This window comes from Chrysochloris asiatica, unplaced genomic scaffold (genome assembly GCF_000296735.1).
Source record: "Chrysochloris asiatica unplaced genomic scaffold, ChrAsi1.0 scaffold00106, whole genome shotgun sequence".
Lineage (NCBI taxonomy): Eukaryota > Metazoa > Chordata > Mammalia > Afrosoricida > Chrysochloridae > Chrysochloris > Chrysochloris asiatica.
Window position 1 is genome coordinate 1,514,013 of NW_006408624.1, and position 18,820 is coordinate 1,532,832.

Here is an 18,820-nt window from a genome sequence, read left to right on the forward strand (position 1 = left end):
CTGAGAAGAAACTGGATTATCCCAAGAGACACAGTGTGCAAGAAATGTTCAGCATCCAGAAGCTGTCAAGAGGTTTTTCCAGGAGTATCTGTCAGCAGGCTGGGGGCGGGAATTTGGCAGGGAGGAGGAAGAGCAGGGCCATCTCAGGCATTGTACCGATTTTTGCAGAAGCCCCCTCTAGCACCTAAGAATTTGAATATATAATCGCATAAGGGTCCCAGCGTCCACCAGCCCAGTCTGGGGCCTGTGGGAATGGTGCCAAAAGTGGGACTAGAGTAAGAGATTTAGGAGTCATGAAGGTCAGGAACTGTCCTTGGGCTGAATGCCATGGAATAGAGGCAGTGTACGTGGTCAGCCAGCTCCTCATTGTTTTTGCAGGACTGTTGTGGGAATATAATTTCATAAGGCTGGAATCTTCCTTTCCTGGGTTCAATGGGCTCTATTCTTTTCAGCACAGGCCCTTCTCAATGTTCCAAAGCTGGAAACGATCATGATGTCTGGGGGAAGGGGAGTCTAGGCCTAGCTGCACAGAGTTCTCCAGGTCACCCTGAGCGGACACATGTGGGTATACATAAGGTTGCCATGTAAAATACTGGATACCCAGTTAAATTTTAATTTCTGATAATAACAAGTATTTTTTTAGTGTATATAGGTGCCAAATACTGCAAGGGGCATACTTATACTTAAAAAAGAAGTTGCTGTTGTTAAGTGACATCAAGTCAGTTCCAACTCACAGCAACCCTGTATAGGATTTCAAAGGAGAAGCCAGTGGATTTGAACCACCAACCTTGTGATTAGCAGTCCAGCGGTTATCCTACAGTGCCATGGTATTCAGTGTGTATCAGATAAACAAATTGAAATGGGCATTCTGGTTTGTTGTTGTTGTTTACTAAATTTGGAAACACACAAATAAGTAAGGTCCTAGTGGAAAGAAGCTAATAGTCAAAGATACAGGGGAATCCCATGGTTTGAGAGAGTTGGAGACAGAATAACATGATTTCTATTACCTCAAAGGGCCCCTGGAGCAGTCTTGTAAATTTCAGGACATTTGATGCAATCTTTTATCATGGCCCAGAATTGCAGGGTCTAGGAAGATAGGGGCACTAGAATACCTTGAGACAGACCTGGCAAATGTTTCATAAGCATGTTCATTCTCACCACGGGGCCTTGACATATGCTGTCCCTTGACTCTCTGTCCAAGAGTCACTACCTCAGTGAAGCTATGCCTGACTCTTCTGATTCCCTCTTACCCTCATGGTGCACAAACCTCTCCTTTGTGCTATCACAGCTGTGATTCTATATCATTTATGGGATTGTACACTAGCATGGAAGGAGCTCTGATAGCATAGTGGTTATGAATCGGGCTACAAGCCTCAAGGTCAGCAGTTCAAAGCTACCAGCTGTTCCATGGGAGAAAGATGAGGCTTTCTGCTCCTGTAAAGATTTACAGCCTCGGAAACCCTGTACAGGGTCGCTATGGGTCGGAACTGACTCCATGGCACGTAACAACAACAATAGCATGGTGGTACGTTTCACAAGGGCAGAGATTCATGGTTCTGCTCACTGTTTGATCCCCAGGACCCAGCACAGTACTTGACAAATGAGTATCTAGTGGACAAATGAAGCTTGGGTGGGTGTGGAATGAAGATGGGAGTTGACAGAGCACCACCCCCTACCCCCTTATAGTTCCAGAACAAGTCACCACCGATGAGGAGCAAATGGAAAAATCCAGAGGTCTCTAGGGACAACTCCAGGTCTAAGGGGCAATACTTTTGAATCCCTCGCCCAACAGGTTAGCAGGAAACATCCTGCAAAGACAGAAAAGGAGAGCCTTTAGATCCCTGGCAATTTTTGAGATAAAAATAGAGAAAGAGAGAGAGAGAGACCATGAAACCAGTGAGATGGGAGAAAGAACCAGAGAGTCCAAGAAAATAGAGCAGCAATGGGTGGGAGGTGAGTCCTGGAAGTTTGCCTAGAAAGTTGCTGGTGTTCATGGCTTGCTTTTATGTACCAGTTGGGGCATGGTGTGTAGTGAGTCAGACTTAAAGTGCCAGGGACATAAGGGACAGAAAGGACGGTACAGGTGCATACCTAAGGATGCCTTCAGCAGACAAGCAAGGGAGCCTGGCCAGAGACAAGTGCCAGGTCTCTCGTTTCTCCACCTGTCAGTCCTTCTGAATTCCCAGTGTGATAATCTGTCCCAGGCAATTTGGTTCTTTAGGCATTCATCCGACACCATTTACACCTTATCCTACTCCTCACCCTCGCCCTGCCAAGACCTCCCTGAGCACAGATACCAGGATGAAGAAGACCACATTCTCTGTCCCTGACCCCCCCTGACTTGCACTCCAAAATGCTGCTCAGATCAGTCTACTTCTATGTCTGCTGCTAAAAGCCTAGTCCAGACAGCTGATCAATATAGTGAACTGAACCAACTTAGGGAGTTCCCACCCATGCCCACAAGCACAGAGAAATGCTGTATGAAATAAAAATCAAAAAGGTGTGTTCAGTACAATGCCAAATTTGAAAATAGGAAAGAGAAATTATCAGGTACCAGAAACAAAGAGAAAATTCATAGCCCAAGTAGCAGCAGGGAATCTAAGCCAAGAGAGCCACAGGAAAAGTGGCCAGACATATGCTACAAGCTAGATGTTAATGCTGAGAGAGGATGAGAGGACAAGAGGACAGGTCCCTAACCACCTGTGCATCACGAGGACTTAGAATCAGACCCTGCAAAGAGTCAATGACCAAGACGGGCATTTCACTTACAAATTTGGACTAGAAAAACCCATACCTCTGATTCAGGAATAGAGCCTAGAAGTAGGGTGCTGAGAAATCACAACATTAAGGCTACTTTGTGTGGGTGTGGGGTTCCAATGAATACAACCAGTGATATACAAAAACCTCAAGCTGAGATATTAACTTGAAAACTGGTCCCAAGCTTGAGCAGTACTTCAGCACGAAGGAAACAGAACCCGAGAGAAAAGTAACAAGCCATTGAGAACACATCAATTGTTAAAATACGTTTGTAAATCTAAAATATCAAACCATAAAAGATATAACAACAACTAATTTTGCTGGGTGTTTTGTTTTGTTTTCTCAAAGAAGTAGATTCGGATTACTGGATAAATACAATTATGAATATGGAAAATGGGAGGAGGGAATTTAAGAAGGAAATCCAAATCTCCAAGAGCCTTGCCTTGTTCCTGAGAAAACCAGAAACTTTAGATTTTATTAGGAAAATCTAAATTAAGTATATGAGATAAGAAAAATATGAAATTAATTAAGTATGTTTGCTAAAAATGTAAGCAAAATCACCACTAAAATGGAAATTTTCAAACCAGTAGCGGGTAAAGGAGAAACAAAAGTATATTTGATTCATTTAACAGAAGGCAAGAAAGGTGAGGAGAAGGAAAGGAACAAAGCATGTCAATTAGAACATTTTTAAAGCGGTGATAAAAATAAGTCTAAATGAATTCTTAATCAGAATATATATGTTGTTGTTGATGTTAAGTGCTGTGGAGTCGGTTCTGACTAATAGGGTTTCCAAGGAGGGTGCTGGTGGGTCTGAACTGCCGACCTCATGGTTGACAGCAGTATTTATACTACAGCACCACACCAGAATTCCAAAATATATATGTTGTTGTTGTCATGTGCCGTGGAGTTGGTTCCAACTCATAGCGACCCTATACAGGGTTTCCGAGGCTGTAAATCTTTACGGGAGCAGAAAGCCTCATCTTTCTTCCGTGGAACAGCTGGTAGTTTCGAACTGCTGATCTTGAGATTCGCAGCCTGATTCGTAACCACTATGCTACCAGAGCTCCTTAAAATATATATAAATGGGTTAAATTTGTTTACTAAACTTCAGCTTCATATTGCTTCCAAGCAACATATCTAGAGCTTGAAAACAAACAGATAGAAAAGGATAGAACTGGTAGACCACACATCCAAAAAATAATTAAAGATAAAACATTTGAAAAATATATAGTTTATAAGTTTGATCATTTAAAGGCTATATGTATATAATATGGAGGAAGCCTCAACAAATTCTAAGGAATAAACATCATACAGAACACACCATGCACATAAACTGGCTCTCAGTTCTGAAAACACATCAAACTCTTCCCTGCCTCAGGACATTTATATATGTTTTTCCTACTCCCTGGAACACTTCTCCCCTCAACCCCATTCATGACCCAAGTGTTCCTAGTTAGTCTTCAAGTCTCAGTTTAAATGTCACTTACTTAATCTAAATAAAGTCCCTTCTCTTTCAGCTCCTCCTTTTTTCTTTTCTATTTCCACCATAATATATAATACTTGTTGTTGGTGTTAAGGGCTGTCAAGTCGGTTCTGACTCATAGCAACCCTGTATATGGTTTCTGGTAATGCACTGTCCACATTGTGGTTAGCAGTCCAGTGCTTATCCTACAGCACCCCACCAGGACTCCAATGTATAATAATATTCCATTACATATTACACTTTAATGTGTAAATATATTTTATTCATGGATTATTTATTCATTGCCTCAATATCCCTCTAGACCACGAGTTCTATGAGGACAAAATTCCTGCCTGTGATACATTTAAAACAGTGCACAAGATCTTCCATATGCTCAATAATCCTATTAATAGATGCCAGATGCTTAATTAAGTATTTATTGACTGAATGAGTGACAGTTTGCTGATTTAGCAGAGGTCTCAGCTAGAAGGATTGCTGCACTCTTCCCAGGATTCATGGCTGTCAAGAGGATGGGTAAACCTTAGGGATCTGTCTGGATGAGGGATCAAGAAGCCTCCTGAGAAGCAAGTAGGGGCACATGGGCTTGATTTGTGGTCCACGGGTGGCAGCTCTACGGTGGAGACAGGATGCTGAGCATAGATCCGCATCTACCCATGACTCCTACCCCATCTCTCAAGTATTCAAGTCATGGACTTAAGGAGGTGGGTTTGTCATAAAGTGTTACTTTTCTGTGATATTTGTGAAGCATTAAGAGTTTAGAGGAGGGCAGATTCAAGAGTGATGGGGTGAAGATGCTTGTAATCAACTAGTCCAACAGACCAATGGAGCAGGTCAACATCAGTCACCACAACTCTGAGACCAGAAGAACTAGATGGTGCCCGGATAGCACACCAACTGATCTGAAAGGGATCATATTAAAAAGTTCTGGTAGACCCAGGAGACATCAAGGCAAGTGGTAAACCCCCTTCCAAGAATAAGACTCAAGGGGAATACACGAGCAGACATGCACTCTGACTGGTGACCATGTTGGTCACCAATAGGGGGAAGTAAGGGAAAAACAGCAATGAAGCTGCAAGTTAAGCCCTACTACGTTCAATAGATCCTGTGAACCCAGGTGGAGACCTGTTGGCCAGCAGTGTGGCAAGACCTGGGGACTCCTGGGTCCAGAGTCAGTGATATAGCCACAGAGGACTAGAGTAGAGAGTGAAGCATCCAGCAGATAAGAAGTGAGAGGATATGCACAAGAACACCCACACTTGCAGATAATACCCACTCAATCTGGCTTCAATGGCTGGATGATCAGAATTCAACTACCAGAAGAAAGAACAGGAAAAAAAGAGTAATCTGATACAATTAGATGAACTTGACCTACACCTATGGATGCAGTAGCTCAAAAGAGGAAACAAATCTTTACAGCGAGAATCATTCCCACCCCCTCGATACACAGGGTAGACAGGGATTGGCAACTTGGACATTGGCTACCCAAAATGGGGGCCTACAAAATCAAGAAGTGACTGTTTACAAGCTTTCAAGAGGGAACCTAGATCCAGAGGGTGCAGAGGAAGAGAATCTCCACAGAGTGGTATCTAATCTGTCTGGGTGGGACTGATGAAAGGAGATGGGGATGGCACTCATGTGGCATAATAGTGAATAATTGCTATCAGGACTGACAGAGGATTGGAAATGTAAAGGTAGACATTTTGTATCAAAAGGAGGGGAGTGGCTGATTTTGCAGTCCAGGAGTAGAGATCCCTGGGACCATCAAGGGAGAAGAGCGGAGTGTGGGATCCTACCTAGAGAAATAGTGACGCCAGAGATGGAGGCAGAGACGATGACGTGGAGAGATGGAGTGGCTGGGGACTTTAGAACCAGAGAGGGAGAGGAGCTGTGTGCTGACGACCAGGGGAAGGCTTGCAGGGTATACCCTTTGGTTGGCTGATGATGCATGGAGGAGATTGTAACCATGGCAATGAAATGATATACGATAGGATAAATGTAAAGCTAATGTTCTCCCATGTAAACTATCACATAATTCACAATAGAACTTTTTTTTTTTTTAATTTTAAGTTCAAAAAAATAAAAAGTTTTGTTTTAGTATGATGGGCAACAAGGGCAGCTCTTGGGCACCTTCAATGACGGCATTTATAAACCCAGAAATGGATGAAAATACAAGGAGCCAAAGAAGGAGTGGAGAAAAATGATAAACCTGAGAAGTTCCCAGATATAGTTGGGAGAATTTGAGGACATATTTGAAGGCCCAACAATGGCAATTGGGAACAGCTGCTGGGACTTTCATTTTATTTTATTTCTGTAGTGGACATGCTCTGGGAGACACAGTTACCATGAACCCAGGCAGGTTCTTAGACACCACAGCTAGGGTCACTGGCCTGAGGAGCAGAGAGACCACTGTGGCACAGACACATGATCATTAGAGAAAGTGTCTTCTCATGGAAACCCCACGACAGGAAAGTGTTTCCCAGTGTTCCCACTAGAGCTCCTAATGCTGATTTTTCCATTGGATGTTAAGGAAGTAATGTTTCTGAGGCCACCTAATGCCAGCATAATGGCTGCAAGTAATTCGACAATCTCTGATACACCACAGACGTAGGCATATGAGAAGAATCCCGGACTGCTTAAACACTTATGTGAGTCAAGTGAGGAGGTGTGTTGTATCTGTCAGGGGCCCCTGAGAGGCAATCTTCACGTTTGTTTGTTTCTTTTTGAGCTCACATACTTGTACACCACAGGATTTAACAGGAGATTGACAGGATCCCATAAATGCTGTAAAGGACAATTGTTGAAGTCCTGCTTGGCACCTACCTATTACCTACCTGGCCCCCCACCACCACCACCACTACCCCTAGAAAACAACACAGAGCCATCAAGTTGATTCTGACTCCTGGTGATCCCCATGTGCTTCAGAATAAATCTGCACTCCACAGGCTTTCCTTGGTTGTGATCCTCATGGAAACAGATCCCCAGGCTTTTCTTCTGTGGCACTGCTGGGTGGATTTGAACTGCCAACCTTTCAGCTAGTTGTTGTTGTTGTTGTTAAGTAAGTGCTGTCGAGTCGGTTCTGACCCATAGCGACTCTGTATACAGTTTCCGAGGAGCAGCTGGTGAGCTTGAACCGCCGACCTTGCAGTTCAAACGGCTTTGCAGTCTGGGGCATTAACCCACAGTGCCACACCAAGACTCCTTGAGAGCAAACCATCTGGGACATCCAGGGACCTTTATCCCTCCCCCAACATGCTGTGCATCTCCTGTCTAAGAACACCTGGACCAGGTATGAGTACAAGGACTCACTTTAGATTTGACAGCTGCCCTGATAGGGCATCTGTGGATAACCTACTCTCATGCCTCTCCCCTATAAAGGATTCTTCTCTTCTAGGAAGAGTAAGCAATGAGAACATTGTGAAGTCCTCTCTCTCCTTCTCACCCTAGGAGCCCTGAGATGTCACCCCTCTGACCTACCTTTTATCCTCTTCCACCTGCACACCAATGGAGTGGAACTCTCTTCGGCTCCTGTTCTCTGTGTCCGAGTCTGAGATAGTCTCCACCTAGTGGTAGGGTGGATGTGTCAGTGGTTAGGAATACCAAAGAGCCTTCCTGTGCAGTAAACCTTCAGTTAGTGAGCCCTAAACCAACTGGTAGATTCTGCAAAGGAGGTCAGAGTCCCTAAGGTGGCACCCAGCGGGCACCGCTTTCCAATGTCAGTTAATATGGGTGATGATGTGTGACACAGGACAAGGCAATGGGCTGGGGCTGGTTGGAGCAGCCCTGGTGAGGACCAGGCACAGGATATACCTGCAGCTCATAGCAAACCATGGAGAAGGTCTATAAGTCCAGAAGACTCCTTTGCTCGTGCCCCGCCCCGCCCCATTCCCAAACCACCCCCAACAGGCAAGGGGCTGAGTGTTCTTGTCGTCCTTCCACCCATACCTGCACCCCAATAGATGGGCGCCACTTCCGCTGCCGCGCCAGGCTCCTCAGCTCTTCCCTGCCAGGGATGGTCTTGATGATGAGTGTAGGGGGCTTGGGGCTGGCCCGGGATGGGACCGGCGCCAACTCCAGGGTGCGCGCGCCCATGGTTGGGCCGTCCAACCCATCCGCTGAGCTGCAGCGCCGGGAAGGACCCTCAGTGGCGGTGAAGCTCTCGTGGGCGGAGTCCGTGCTGCTCTGGGCGGTGATGGAGATGCGGGGTGGGGCCTGACTGCCCGGCGGAATAGGGGGCGGGGCCTTTCTGAAGTTGAAGGCTGCGACGAGGGAAAAACGGAGACAAAGCTAACAAGAAACAGTTCCCGCTGCAGCCTGGGGTGGACCACACACACACACACACACACACACACACACACACACACACATACATGCGATCCCACGGGGCCCAGCAGCCAGGTATACCCCGCGTACTGCTACATTCAGAACCATTCTTCCCATTCTCAGTCCCAGAGAGGTTAGCAGTCTGCCCTAAGTCACACAGCACAGTTGTGGCGGGGGTCAGAACTAGAACCCTGGGTCGGTGGCAGAGTGCGTACTTACAGGAGCCGGGCCTCCCTGAGACAGAAGCGGGGGCAGCAAGGAGGGGCAGGCAGTCGTCGTCTTGAGAGCAGCCGGCCTGGATGGCCCGGAGGTAGCTGTGGCTCCGCGTGCGGAAACAGCCGGGCAGGTCCAGGGCATCCACCGCTTGTGACTCGAGCTCCCCAAACACGGACCCGCACACGGCCTCCAGCTGCTGGCTCAGCTCCTCACTGAGCTGGTGACAGGGGGCAGGAGGGCAGTTATCAAGGTGTGGGGGCTGAGGAGGGTGTTCTGAGGTGCTTTGCCTTAGATGCATATCCAGATCTTTTGGACATGTTAACAAAGGCCTGGCAAGAGATCACTAGCAAAAAAAGATGGGGTCACCTCTGTCCTGCCTGTTTCTCAGGTCTGGCCTCGGAGCCCAGTCTTTCATTTAAATAACCCCACCCCACCTGTAAGGAGGCCTGGTGCCACAAACGGTTAAGCACTGGACTGCTAACAGAAAAATTGTCAGATTGAATGCACTCAGAAGCTCCCTGGAAGAAAGATCTAGCAATCTGTTTCTATAAAGATTACAGTAAAAATAAAAAATAAAAATCCTTTGGGATAGTTCAGCTTTATCACATGGGGTGGCTACGAGTTGGAATTGACTGTATGGCATTTAACCCTACCTGTGCATCTCTTGGATGTCTCCAGACCATCTTCTCTCCACCTAGTCCCAGTCCCTTGGAACTAGGGATTTGACATCCACCCTCCTGCTCAAATATGGGGAGCAGGGAAATTCAGGGGAGGACACTTCTATTTTATCATTTACAACTCATTACTTTACAAACTTGACTGAAAGCATCCCACAGAGACGTATACCACATGGCAGGATTTACATTAATGGGTAAATGATGGAGCAAAACTTATTAGCCTTCAAGTGTTCCAATCCTTCCCTCACCCTCTGTCCACTAACGAGTTCTAACTTGGTCCACTCATTCCTTCCCTGTCCTTGTCATCCAAGGGAAACTCAGCCACTGCCAGATGAGGTTTTGGTTTCTGCCATTTTGTGATCTATGGTGTTAAAAAATTAAAGCAAGTAAGAAAGAAGCAAACAAAAATGGAACCGTGTTGAACAACACCCCACACTAAGGCTAAATTTACCAGAGGTTGCAGCTTCATTCGTGTTACATGAAAGAAATGGCACAAAGGAAAAACGAAGGGAAGCAAAGAAGACTGTTCCGAAGGTAAGCTCTGAAGCCATCAGCTCAGGTGACAGCGTCCTGTGCATTGCTCAAGATGGGTGCACATTTGACCCTGGGTTTCCGAGCAGCCAAAGCAATGAGGATTATAGCTTGATGGTTGCCTGCAAGGGCTATGGAATGAGAGCCACTTTACTCTGCTACTGCCTAGTAATCTGGCCTTGTGGAGTTACTTAACGTTTTTGGATCTCTGTTTACTCACCTGTGAAATGGGAGTGAGAATGGAACCATCCTCATAGAACTATAGAGAGGACTCAAAGGAAAACATGTAAAGCACAAGGTACAGTTACTGGCACATAATAAACACTCAGTCAACAGGCCAGGTGTTCATAAGAACCACAGAGAAACTTGTCACTGAGCCCAAGAGAAATCCTCCCCCAGACCAGTGGACGATTATGTAGAAGCCATTGGATGAGTCATGGGCAAAGTCTTCACAATGAATGTAACATCAAGTGTCCCATGGCTGCATCTTTGACATCTTCTTAGGAAAGATTCATGGAATCACAGTCATGTGCAGTCAACAGGGGTCAAAAGAGTGGTTTGACCGTGTGCATAATGCAGCTCAGTCCTTCCCTAGCTTGGCCTCTATAGCATAACATGACTTCACTAGATTCTCCCTCCAATAAAGCAGGAATTTCCACTCCACTTACTGATGGACAAACAGGCTCAGAGAGGACAGATTCGTTGCCCAAGGCTGCCCAACTGGTAAGTGGTAAAACCAGACTGAAATGCCAAGTTTTCTGACTCCCATGTCAGGCTGACTGAGCATCAGAATCTCCCAGGAAGCTTATGAAAACTACATTTAATCAGGTCACCCCTAAAATCTGAACCCAGGACTCTAACTACACATTTCTCTTTGCTTTGGTTGCTTGGAAACATAGAGAGTCAAATTTGCTGAAGGTTCAGTTTCAGTGGTTCCAGTGTATAATTAAAAAGGACTGACTATTTGGACACCATTCTATACTTTTTTCTAAAGGAACTTCATTACAAAGGCACAGAAAACGCAAGCCACGGAAAAATCAATCCAGGGTCCTATAGAAGCTGAAGTTCTTTCATGTTTGACCACACAAGTCACACTCCTGGGGCAGCTGTGGCTTTCACCATGGCTCCTTGTGAGTCTCTCTCTCAATCTTCCTATCTCAGGACCACAGGGGCATAAGGAACCAGGAGTTGCCAGGGAGCTTCCTGCAGCTCAGGAGTGATCTAACTGTTGCTGTTTGTGGGCCAGCCTTGGGACACTCTCAACTAGAACAAATTCAATCCAAAGGGATCCTCTTGGAGTACAGGGAAGCAGATCTAATCCCAATAGAAAGAGAGATCTGGTCTTCAGCCTGGATTCCAGGCATGGGTGAAATCTCACTCTGCATCTCTGTATCTCTAGCCTTCTTGTGTGCAGAAAGCATTAGGCATGATATCTAACACAGTAGATACTCAATAAACATTAGCTACTACTATGACGAGTAAAAGGAGCTCTGGTAGCATAGTGGTTACAAATCGGGCTGCAAACCGCAAGGTCAGCAGTTCAAAACTATCAGCTGTTCCGCAGGAGAAAGATGAGGCGTTCTGCTCCCGTAAAGATTTACAGCCTGGGAAACCCTGTACAGGGTCACTGTGAGTCAGAATTGACTCCACGGCACACAGCCACCACAGTCATGATGAGTAAGGAAGCCTGGTAGCATAGTGGATTATTATGATTTGAACTGTTAACCTCAAGTTCAGCAGTTTGAAACTATCAGCTGCTCTACAGGAGAAAGATGAGGTTTCTGCTCCTGTATAAGATTTACAGCCCCAGAAACTCTAGACAGGGTTACTATGAGTTAGAACCAACTCAATGGCAAACAGCCACTACAACCACCACCACTATTATGAGTAGCAGGATGTTTTTACGTCACAATGACAGGACTCAGAATGAGACCTCTCTTTCCCAGGGTTCTGAAGCTCTTGAAATCCCACCCATAGGCTATACCTATGAGCATCTCCATCTAAGGCACACAACTGTCCAGTGTTACATACCTCCCATCTCTATTGATCACAAGGAGCTTCTGGGGTTTCAACAAGGAGTCATAGCTTTTCCTGTCATTGAGCCCAAGAGAAATCCCCCAACACCCATGGATGATTATGCAGAGACCATTGGATGGGTCTCTACATAATCACGCATGGACAAAGATGCAAGGAACAAAGCCCTGTATGAACTTTCAGAAAAATACTACACCTGAGTTTATCTTTACTGCATGATGGTTATGAAATTATAACATTGGACTCTGGATTCTATCATTCCCCCACCTCTTTCTATCCTACTCCCTGAGACTCCTGCTTTACAAGAGAGTACAAGTCAAAGAATTCTCTTGGGGAATGAGAACCTTAGTCTTTCTCTAAATCAAAACTCAGAAACAACCGCTATTTGCAAATGTACAAGATATTTAAAAGAATAAAACCTTGCTTGGCTCTAATCAAAACTGTCTATGCTAGAGCTGGTGGGTCCAATTGGGGGCCAGTAACATTCTGTACACTTTACATATGTTATTCAATTAAAATAACCTTTTGAAAACCCTCTCACTTCAAAACACTTTAAAACACTGGATAAAATATAGCAAATGTTGTTTTATATGCATAGCTGAGCTCACAAGAAAGTGAGATAAGTTCCCAGGGGACAAAAGCAAAGAAGAGACAGAAAATCAGAATATTAACTGAGTGAGCCAATGCTGCAAACAGCATGTTGGAAGTAGGAGTGGGGGTAGGGGGGCAGGGGTTACTGGTCTTAGTAACCAAAAAGTTTAGATTTTAACACCAAGTGCAACATAAGGGTAAGGTTTTGGACCCACATAAAGCAGAATATTGGAAATGAGAGGAAAACGTAATATAAAATGGTTTCAGACCAGGAATACCCTTACAGAAGCAACTGTGAAATATTTCCTGAGGGACCCACTCCTAACTTAGGCTGTTCAGGATTCTCACAGCTAAAGCTCCACTGAAGATGAGCTAATATTGGGCTGTGTGGTAGACAACCACTAAGATGAACCCTAATGACTTATGCCTGTTGGCATTCATGCTCTTGTGTAACCCCGTCCTCTTGAATGTGGAATGGACATACTGACCATTTCTCATGAATAGAGTCTGGCAAATGCAATGGGATGTCACTTCAGAGCAAAAGACTCACAACACTCTCACCAGCTCTCTCTTGGAGACCTCACTCTGTGTTGTAATCAACCCAGTGATGAGTTTCACATGGCAAGGAGCTGCAGTCGCTGGCTAGTAGCCTGCAAGACTCTAGAGCTAAGGCCTGCCAACAGCCACATGAACAAGCTTGGAAGTGCACCTAGTCCTGCCTTCAAAATGCAGATACCTTCCTTGGCAGCCTTAAGAAACACCAAAGTCAGGTCCCACTCAGCTAAGCTGCACTCAGATTCCTCATCTACAGATTCTGTTAGATAACAAATATTTTGTTGTTTTAAAACACTACCACTTTGATATAATTTATTATGAAGCAATAGATAACTAATACAGACTGTGGTGTGATGCTGTGGGCTAGTGCATCAGACTGTAAAGTCATTTGAACTGCAAGTTCAGTGGTTCAAGCTCACCAGCTGCTCCTTGGAAACCCTATATAGAGTTGCTATGGGTCGGAATCGACTTGATGGCACTTAACAACAACTTATTTCTATTGAATTAAGCCACTGAGAAACTCAGGGTTTACCTGTCACCTGTGCAAAAGTTAGTATTACATAGTTTTAAAGCTATGTGTAAAATTTGCAAGACTTGGATGATCAGAGCTCAACTAGAAGAAGAAAGAACAGGAAAAAAAGAGTAATCTGATACAATTTGATTAATTTAACCTACACCTATTGATGCAGTAACTCAAAAGAGGGAACAAATCTTTACAGCAAGGATCATTCCCACCCCCTCCATACACAGAGTAGACAGGGATGGGCAAATTGGACATTGGCTACCCAAAATGGGGGGCTACAAAGGTAAAAAGTGACTGGCTTACAAGCTTTCAAGAGGGAACCTAGAGCCAGGGGGCATGGAGGAAGGCAGAATCTCCAGTGAGTACTATCCAATCTGTCTAGGCGGAAAGGAAATGCAGATAGGTCTCTTATGATACAATAGTGAATAATTGTTATCAGATCTGATTGTGAGGGTTGGAAATGTAGAGTTTTGTAGCAAGGAGGGGAGTGGTTGACTTTGCAGTCTAGGAGTGGCAGTCCCTGGGACCTTGAAGGGAGAAGAGCAGAGAGCGGGACCCTACCCAGAGAAGCAGTGATGCTTGAGATGGAGGCAGAGATGATGAAGTGGAGAGATAGAGCAGCTGGGGACTTATGACCCAGAGATGGAGAGGGGCTGTGTGCTGACGGCTGCGGGGAGTGAGGAGGGGAGGGAAGGCTTGTAGGATATACCCTTTGGTTGGTTGATGATGCATGGAGGGGACTATAACCATGGCAATGAAATGATATACGACAGGATGAAAGTAAAACTAATGTTCTCCCATGTAAAATATCATAATTCACAATAAAACATCAAAAAATTTTTGCAAGACTTAAAAGATAAATCTGAAAACATAGGAGAAAATACAATACTCTGCAAAAGACTGGAAAAATCTGAAAAGAAATCAAATCAAATGTGAAAAAACAGTAATCGAAATTTCTAGAAATGAAAAAACAGTCTATGAAATTAAAACCACACTTAAAAGGTTAAACAGCAGGTGAGACACAGCTCAAGAGACAATCAGTGAATTTGACAATATATCTGGAAACTACCCAGAAGGAAACATAGAGAGTTAAAGATATTATGCACACACACACATACATGAGAGGACTTCAGAAAAGTTTGTGAATGAATTCCATTTTCCCATGACCTTTAAAACGTTCAAAAAGAATGAGAAGATCCTACATACAACTAATTGGAGTTTCAGAGGAAGAAACTAAATAGAATATAGAAGAGGAAATATTTGAAAAGACAATGATAATGGTTGGTAATTTTCAAGATTCAGGACTTGGAGCATGACAGTATAAAGAAGACACCAAATCCTATGGCCCAAGACTGCTATTAAGTTGGTCAAAACTGTCATAAAACAACCATTTCATCACTTTGATAATTGTCTAAGGGCGTACAACCACAAAGTAGCACTTACTCATGAAAATGACTCAACTTCAAGTAAGACAGCATGAGTTTGTGGTGCCTTTGCCTAGGACTACTCCTGTCTCTCAACCCCGGAGCTCAAATAGTACAATAGTTCAACCAGATGAGGCAGGCTGTGAAAATTGGCTGCTTCGATGCCACTGCCAGAGGGCTCACTTGATTTGTAGCATCATCGGTTACAGGGTCAACAGGGAGGGCCAGCAGCTCTGTTAACTTGGGGTTGTAGTACTGTCTGAAGCAAGCAATGAACAGATGGACTAGCTGAGGATTTAATGTGGCGTTAGAGAAGATGAGACAGCCATAGATTTGATAAGCTCTCTCTACCTGGCCAATGGAGCTTGCACACACATGGACAAAAAACAAGAGAGACTGGACACACTTGAAAACAAAGAAAGCAAGCCCTATAAACTTGAAGTTTTTAAGCACAATCTCTGGCCAATCTTTAGCTGAATACTAAGCTATGCTGAAACAGGGGCAACCACTAGGAATCCAAGCTTAAAAATAAAAACGAGAGAAAAAAAATACTGAGCAGCGATGTCATAAGTCACATATTTCAAGAGAAACAGATTTCACAGATTAGTCCAGACAAACAAGCAAAGAAACAGTTTTTGGGAATAAGAGTCAGAATACAAAGTTGCTATAATATATTACCTAAAATGTTCAGTATTCAACAAAAATGATGAGACTTTCAAATAAACAGGAAAGTGTGAATATCTCCAAATGTTAGTTTTATCAGACTAAGACTACAAAACAATTGCTATAGATATGTTCAAAGAACTAAAGAAACCAAGTTTTAAAATTTTAAAGTAAAGCATAACAACAATGGCTATTAATAGAAAATCTAAATAAAGAAATAGTATTATTTTTAATTAACCAAATGGAATTTCTGGAGTATACCAGTATAATTGAAATGAGAATTCTACTACAGGGGCACAACAGAAGAAATAAAATTTGCAGATACATCAGTAGAAATTACTAACTGAAGAATGGGGTTGAAAAAAAGACTGTATAGAAACGGAGCCTCAGAGACTTTTGCGACATCAGGCACACCAGCATACACATAGTAGGAGTCCCAGAAAAAAAAAGAGGCAAGAAGTAAGGGAACAGAAAATTATTTGAAGAAATAATTATTTTTAAAACTTTCCAAATGTGAGAAAACATTAACCTACAGATTGAAGAAAATCAGTGAAACCAAAGGAGGCAACACAGAGATCTATATCTAACCACCTTTACAGTAAAAAGAAAACAAAAATTAATCACAAACAGGAAAACAACAATATGATGAATGGTTGGCCTCTCTTCAAAAACGAAAGTCAAATGGCACTGTATTGGCATATTCACAGAGCTAAAAGACAAAAAAAAATTCAGTGTCTAACAAAACTATCTCTCAAACTGAAGTAAAAATAATGACATTTCTAGATAAATACAGAATGAAGAATTCATTGCTAGCCAATCAATCTTATAAGAAATACTAATGAAATATATCAGAAATGGCCAATATGAAGGTAATTTCTAAAGAAGCAAAACAAAAGAACCTCAATAGATGCATTTCTCTCACTTTTTCTTATATTCATTAAAAGATAAAAGAGTTCACAAAACAATAATTATACTACCATATTGTTTGGTTTATAATACAAATGCATGTAACATATATGACGATAATGGCACAAAGAAAAGGAGAAAAATGGGGATCTGTTAAAGCACTGTTTCTATATTTTGGCAGAATTAATTAGATTTTGATAAGATGCACATGGTGTCTAGAGTAACCACTAAGAAAATAGCTCAAAAACTAAAACTAAAGATTTATGTAAAAGCTAAACATAGGATTTTACATTTAAAAAATGTTTAATACAAAAGAAGGTAGTAAGCTGGGAACAAAGGAACAAAAATCATGAGACAAGCCAATAATCAAGAATCACATTAAATGTCAATGAATAAAAAAAATAAAATAAAAAGAATTTTTAAAAATTGTTCTAAAGAATTTTTTTAAATGTCAATGAATAAAATACTCCAATTCAAGACCAGAGATTATCAGACTGGATTTCAAAAATCAGGACCCAACTATGTGTTGTCTAAAAGATGACACCTTAATACATATGCGATGGAATATTATTCAACCATAAAAAGGAATGAAGTAGCAATATAGGCTACAGTTTGGATGAGTCTTAAAAACATGGTAAATAAAAGCCAGACATAAAAGGTCATATGTTGTATGATTCCTTTTTATAAGAAATCTCTAGAATAGACAAATCAATAGAGACAGAAAGCAGAGTTGCAGTTGCTGAGGATAAGCAGAGGGAGAAATGGAGAATGATTATTTAAAGGGCATACAAGGTCTTCCAGGCTGATGAAAAGTTTTGAAACTAGAGAGAGGTGGTGGTTGCACAACCTTGTAAATGTATTAAATGCTACTGAATTGTACCATTTTTAAATGGTTAATTGTATATTATGTGAATTCTACCTCAACTAAAATATTTTTTTTAAAGACACACAAATAGGTCGAGCACAAGGGATGAAGAAAAGGATATGCCATGCAAACCATGAGCAAAATTTCCAGAATTGACAATATCCTCATATTCAGGCAACAAACATACATGCGTTATAGAGGAAGTGCAGAACACCAAAAACTAAGACCAAATCTCAACAGCAACCAGAAAGAACTGAAAATTACCTATACAGAAAGATAATTAGGTTGACAGAAGATTTCTGAAGAGTAATAATAGAAGGCAGGTGACAAAGGAATACCTCCAAAACACTGAGAAAATAAACGTTGACCTAGAATTCTATAATAAACTAAACTATATTAAATTGTTGTTAAGTGCCATCGAGTCGGTTCCGACCCATAGCGACCCTGTACAGGGTTTCCGAGGGTGTAACTCCTTAAGGGAGTAGAAAGCCTCATCTTTCTCCCGCAGAGCAGCTGGTAGTTTCAAACCGCTGACCTTAAGGTTCGCAGCCTGATTTGTAACCACTACGCTACCAGAGCTCCTTAAATAGTGAGGTTTAAAATAAAGAGGTTTTTCATGAGAAACAGAGTTTGTAACTAACAGACATTCTCAGAGAAAATTTACTAGAGAATATACTTTAAGAGGAAGGAATAATATGTATGAATATACAGTGAAGGGAAAACATACAAGTATGAGTATAAATAATCACTAATACATAGAATACTTATAGTATAAAAAGGTAACAACAATCACAGACTTATTTGAAGAAGCAAGAAGGCAGCACTAAAATACTTGTACAGCAATTGAGAAAATGTACTAAAGAATATACAGCAGGAGGAAGGAATGACATGTATTAATGTACAGTGAAGTTGAAAACAAAGATGTGAACATAAACAGTCACTAATAAATATTTGTTGTTGTTAAGTGCCATCAGCACCACTTCATAACAACCCTATGCACAACAGAACGAAACACTGCCCAGTCCCCCACCAACCTCACAATCTTTTCTAAGCCTGAGCCCATTGCTGCCACCACTGTACTAATCTTCCTGTTGGGAGCCATCTTCTTTTTCACCAACCTTCCACTTTACCTAACTTTACTAAAGCACTCCTTCTTCAGGGACTGCTCCTTCCTGATATGTCCGAAGTATGAGAGATGAAGTCTAGCCATCCTGGCTTCCAAGGAAAATTCTGGCTGTACTTCTTCCAACACAGATTGGTTTGTTCTTTTGGAAG

The 18,820-nt window shown here is 42.7% G+C and overlaps 1 protein-coding gene across 1 annotated transcript in view; it reads right to left on the reverse strand.

Moving 5' to 3' along the window:
- DLGAP3 (discs, large (Drosophila) homolog-associated protein 3) overlaps positions 1 to 18,820 on the reverse strand; it is a 51,209-nt gene that overhangs the window by 9,670 nt on the left and 22,719 nt on the right. The window contains exons 4-6 of the mRNA XM_006867518.1: positions 8,780 to 8,993; positions 8,183 to 8,496; positions 7,715 to 7,800 (exon numbers count right to left, since the gene is read on the reverse strand). Of these exons, the coding sequence (XP_006867580.1) occupies positions 7,715 to 7,800; positions 8,183 to 8,496; positions 8,780 to 8,993 (614 nt within the window). The remainder of the gene's footprint in view (positions 1 to 7,714; positions 7,801 to 8,182; positions 8,497 to 8,779; positions 8,994 to 18,820) is intronic.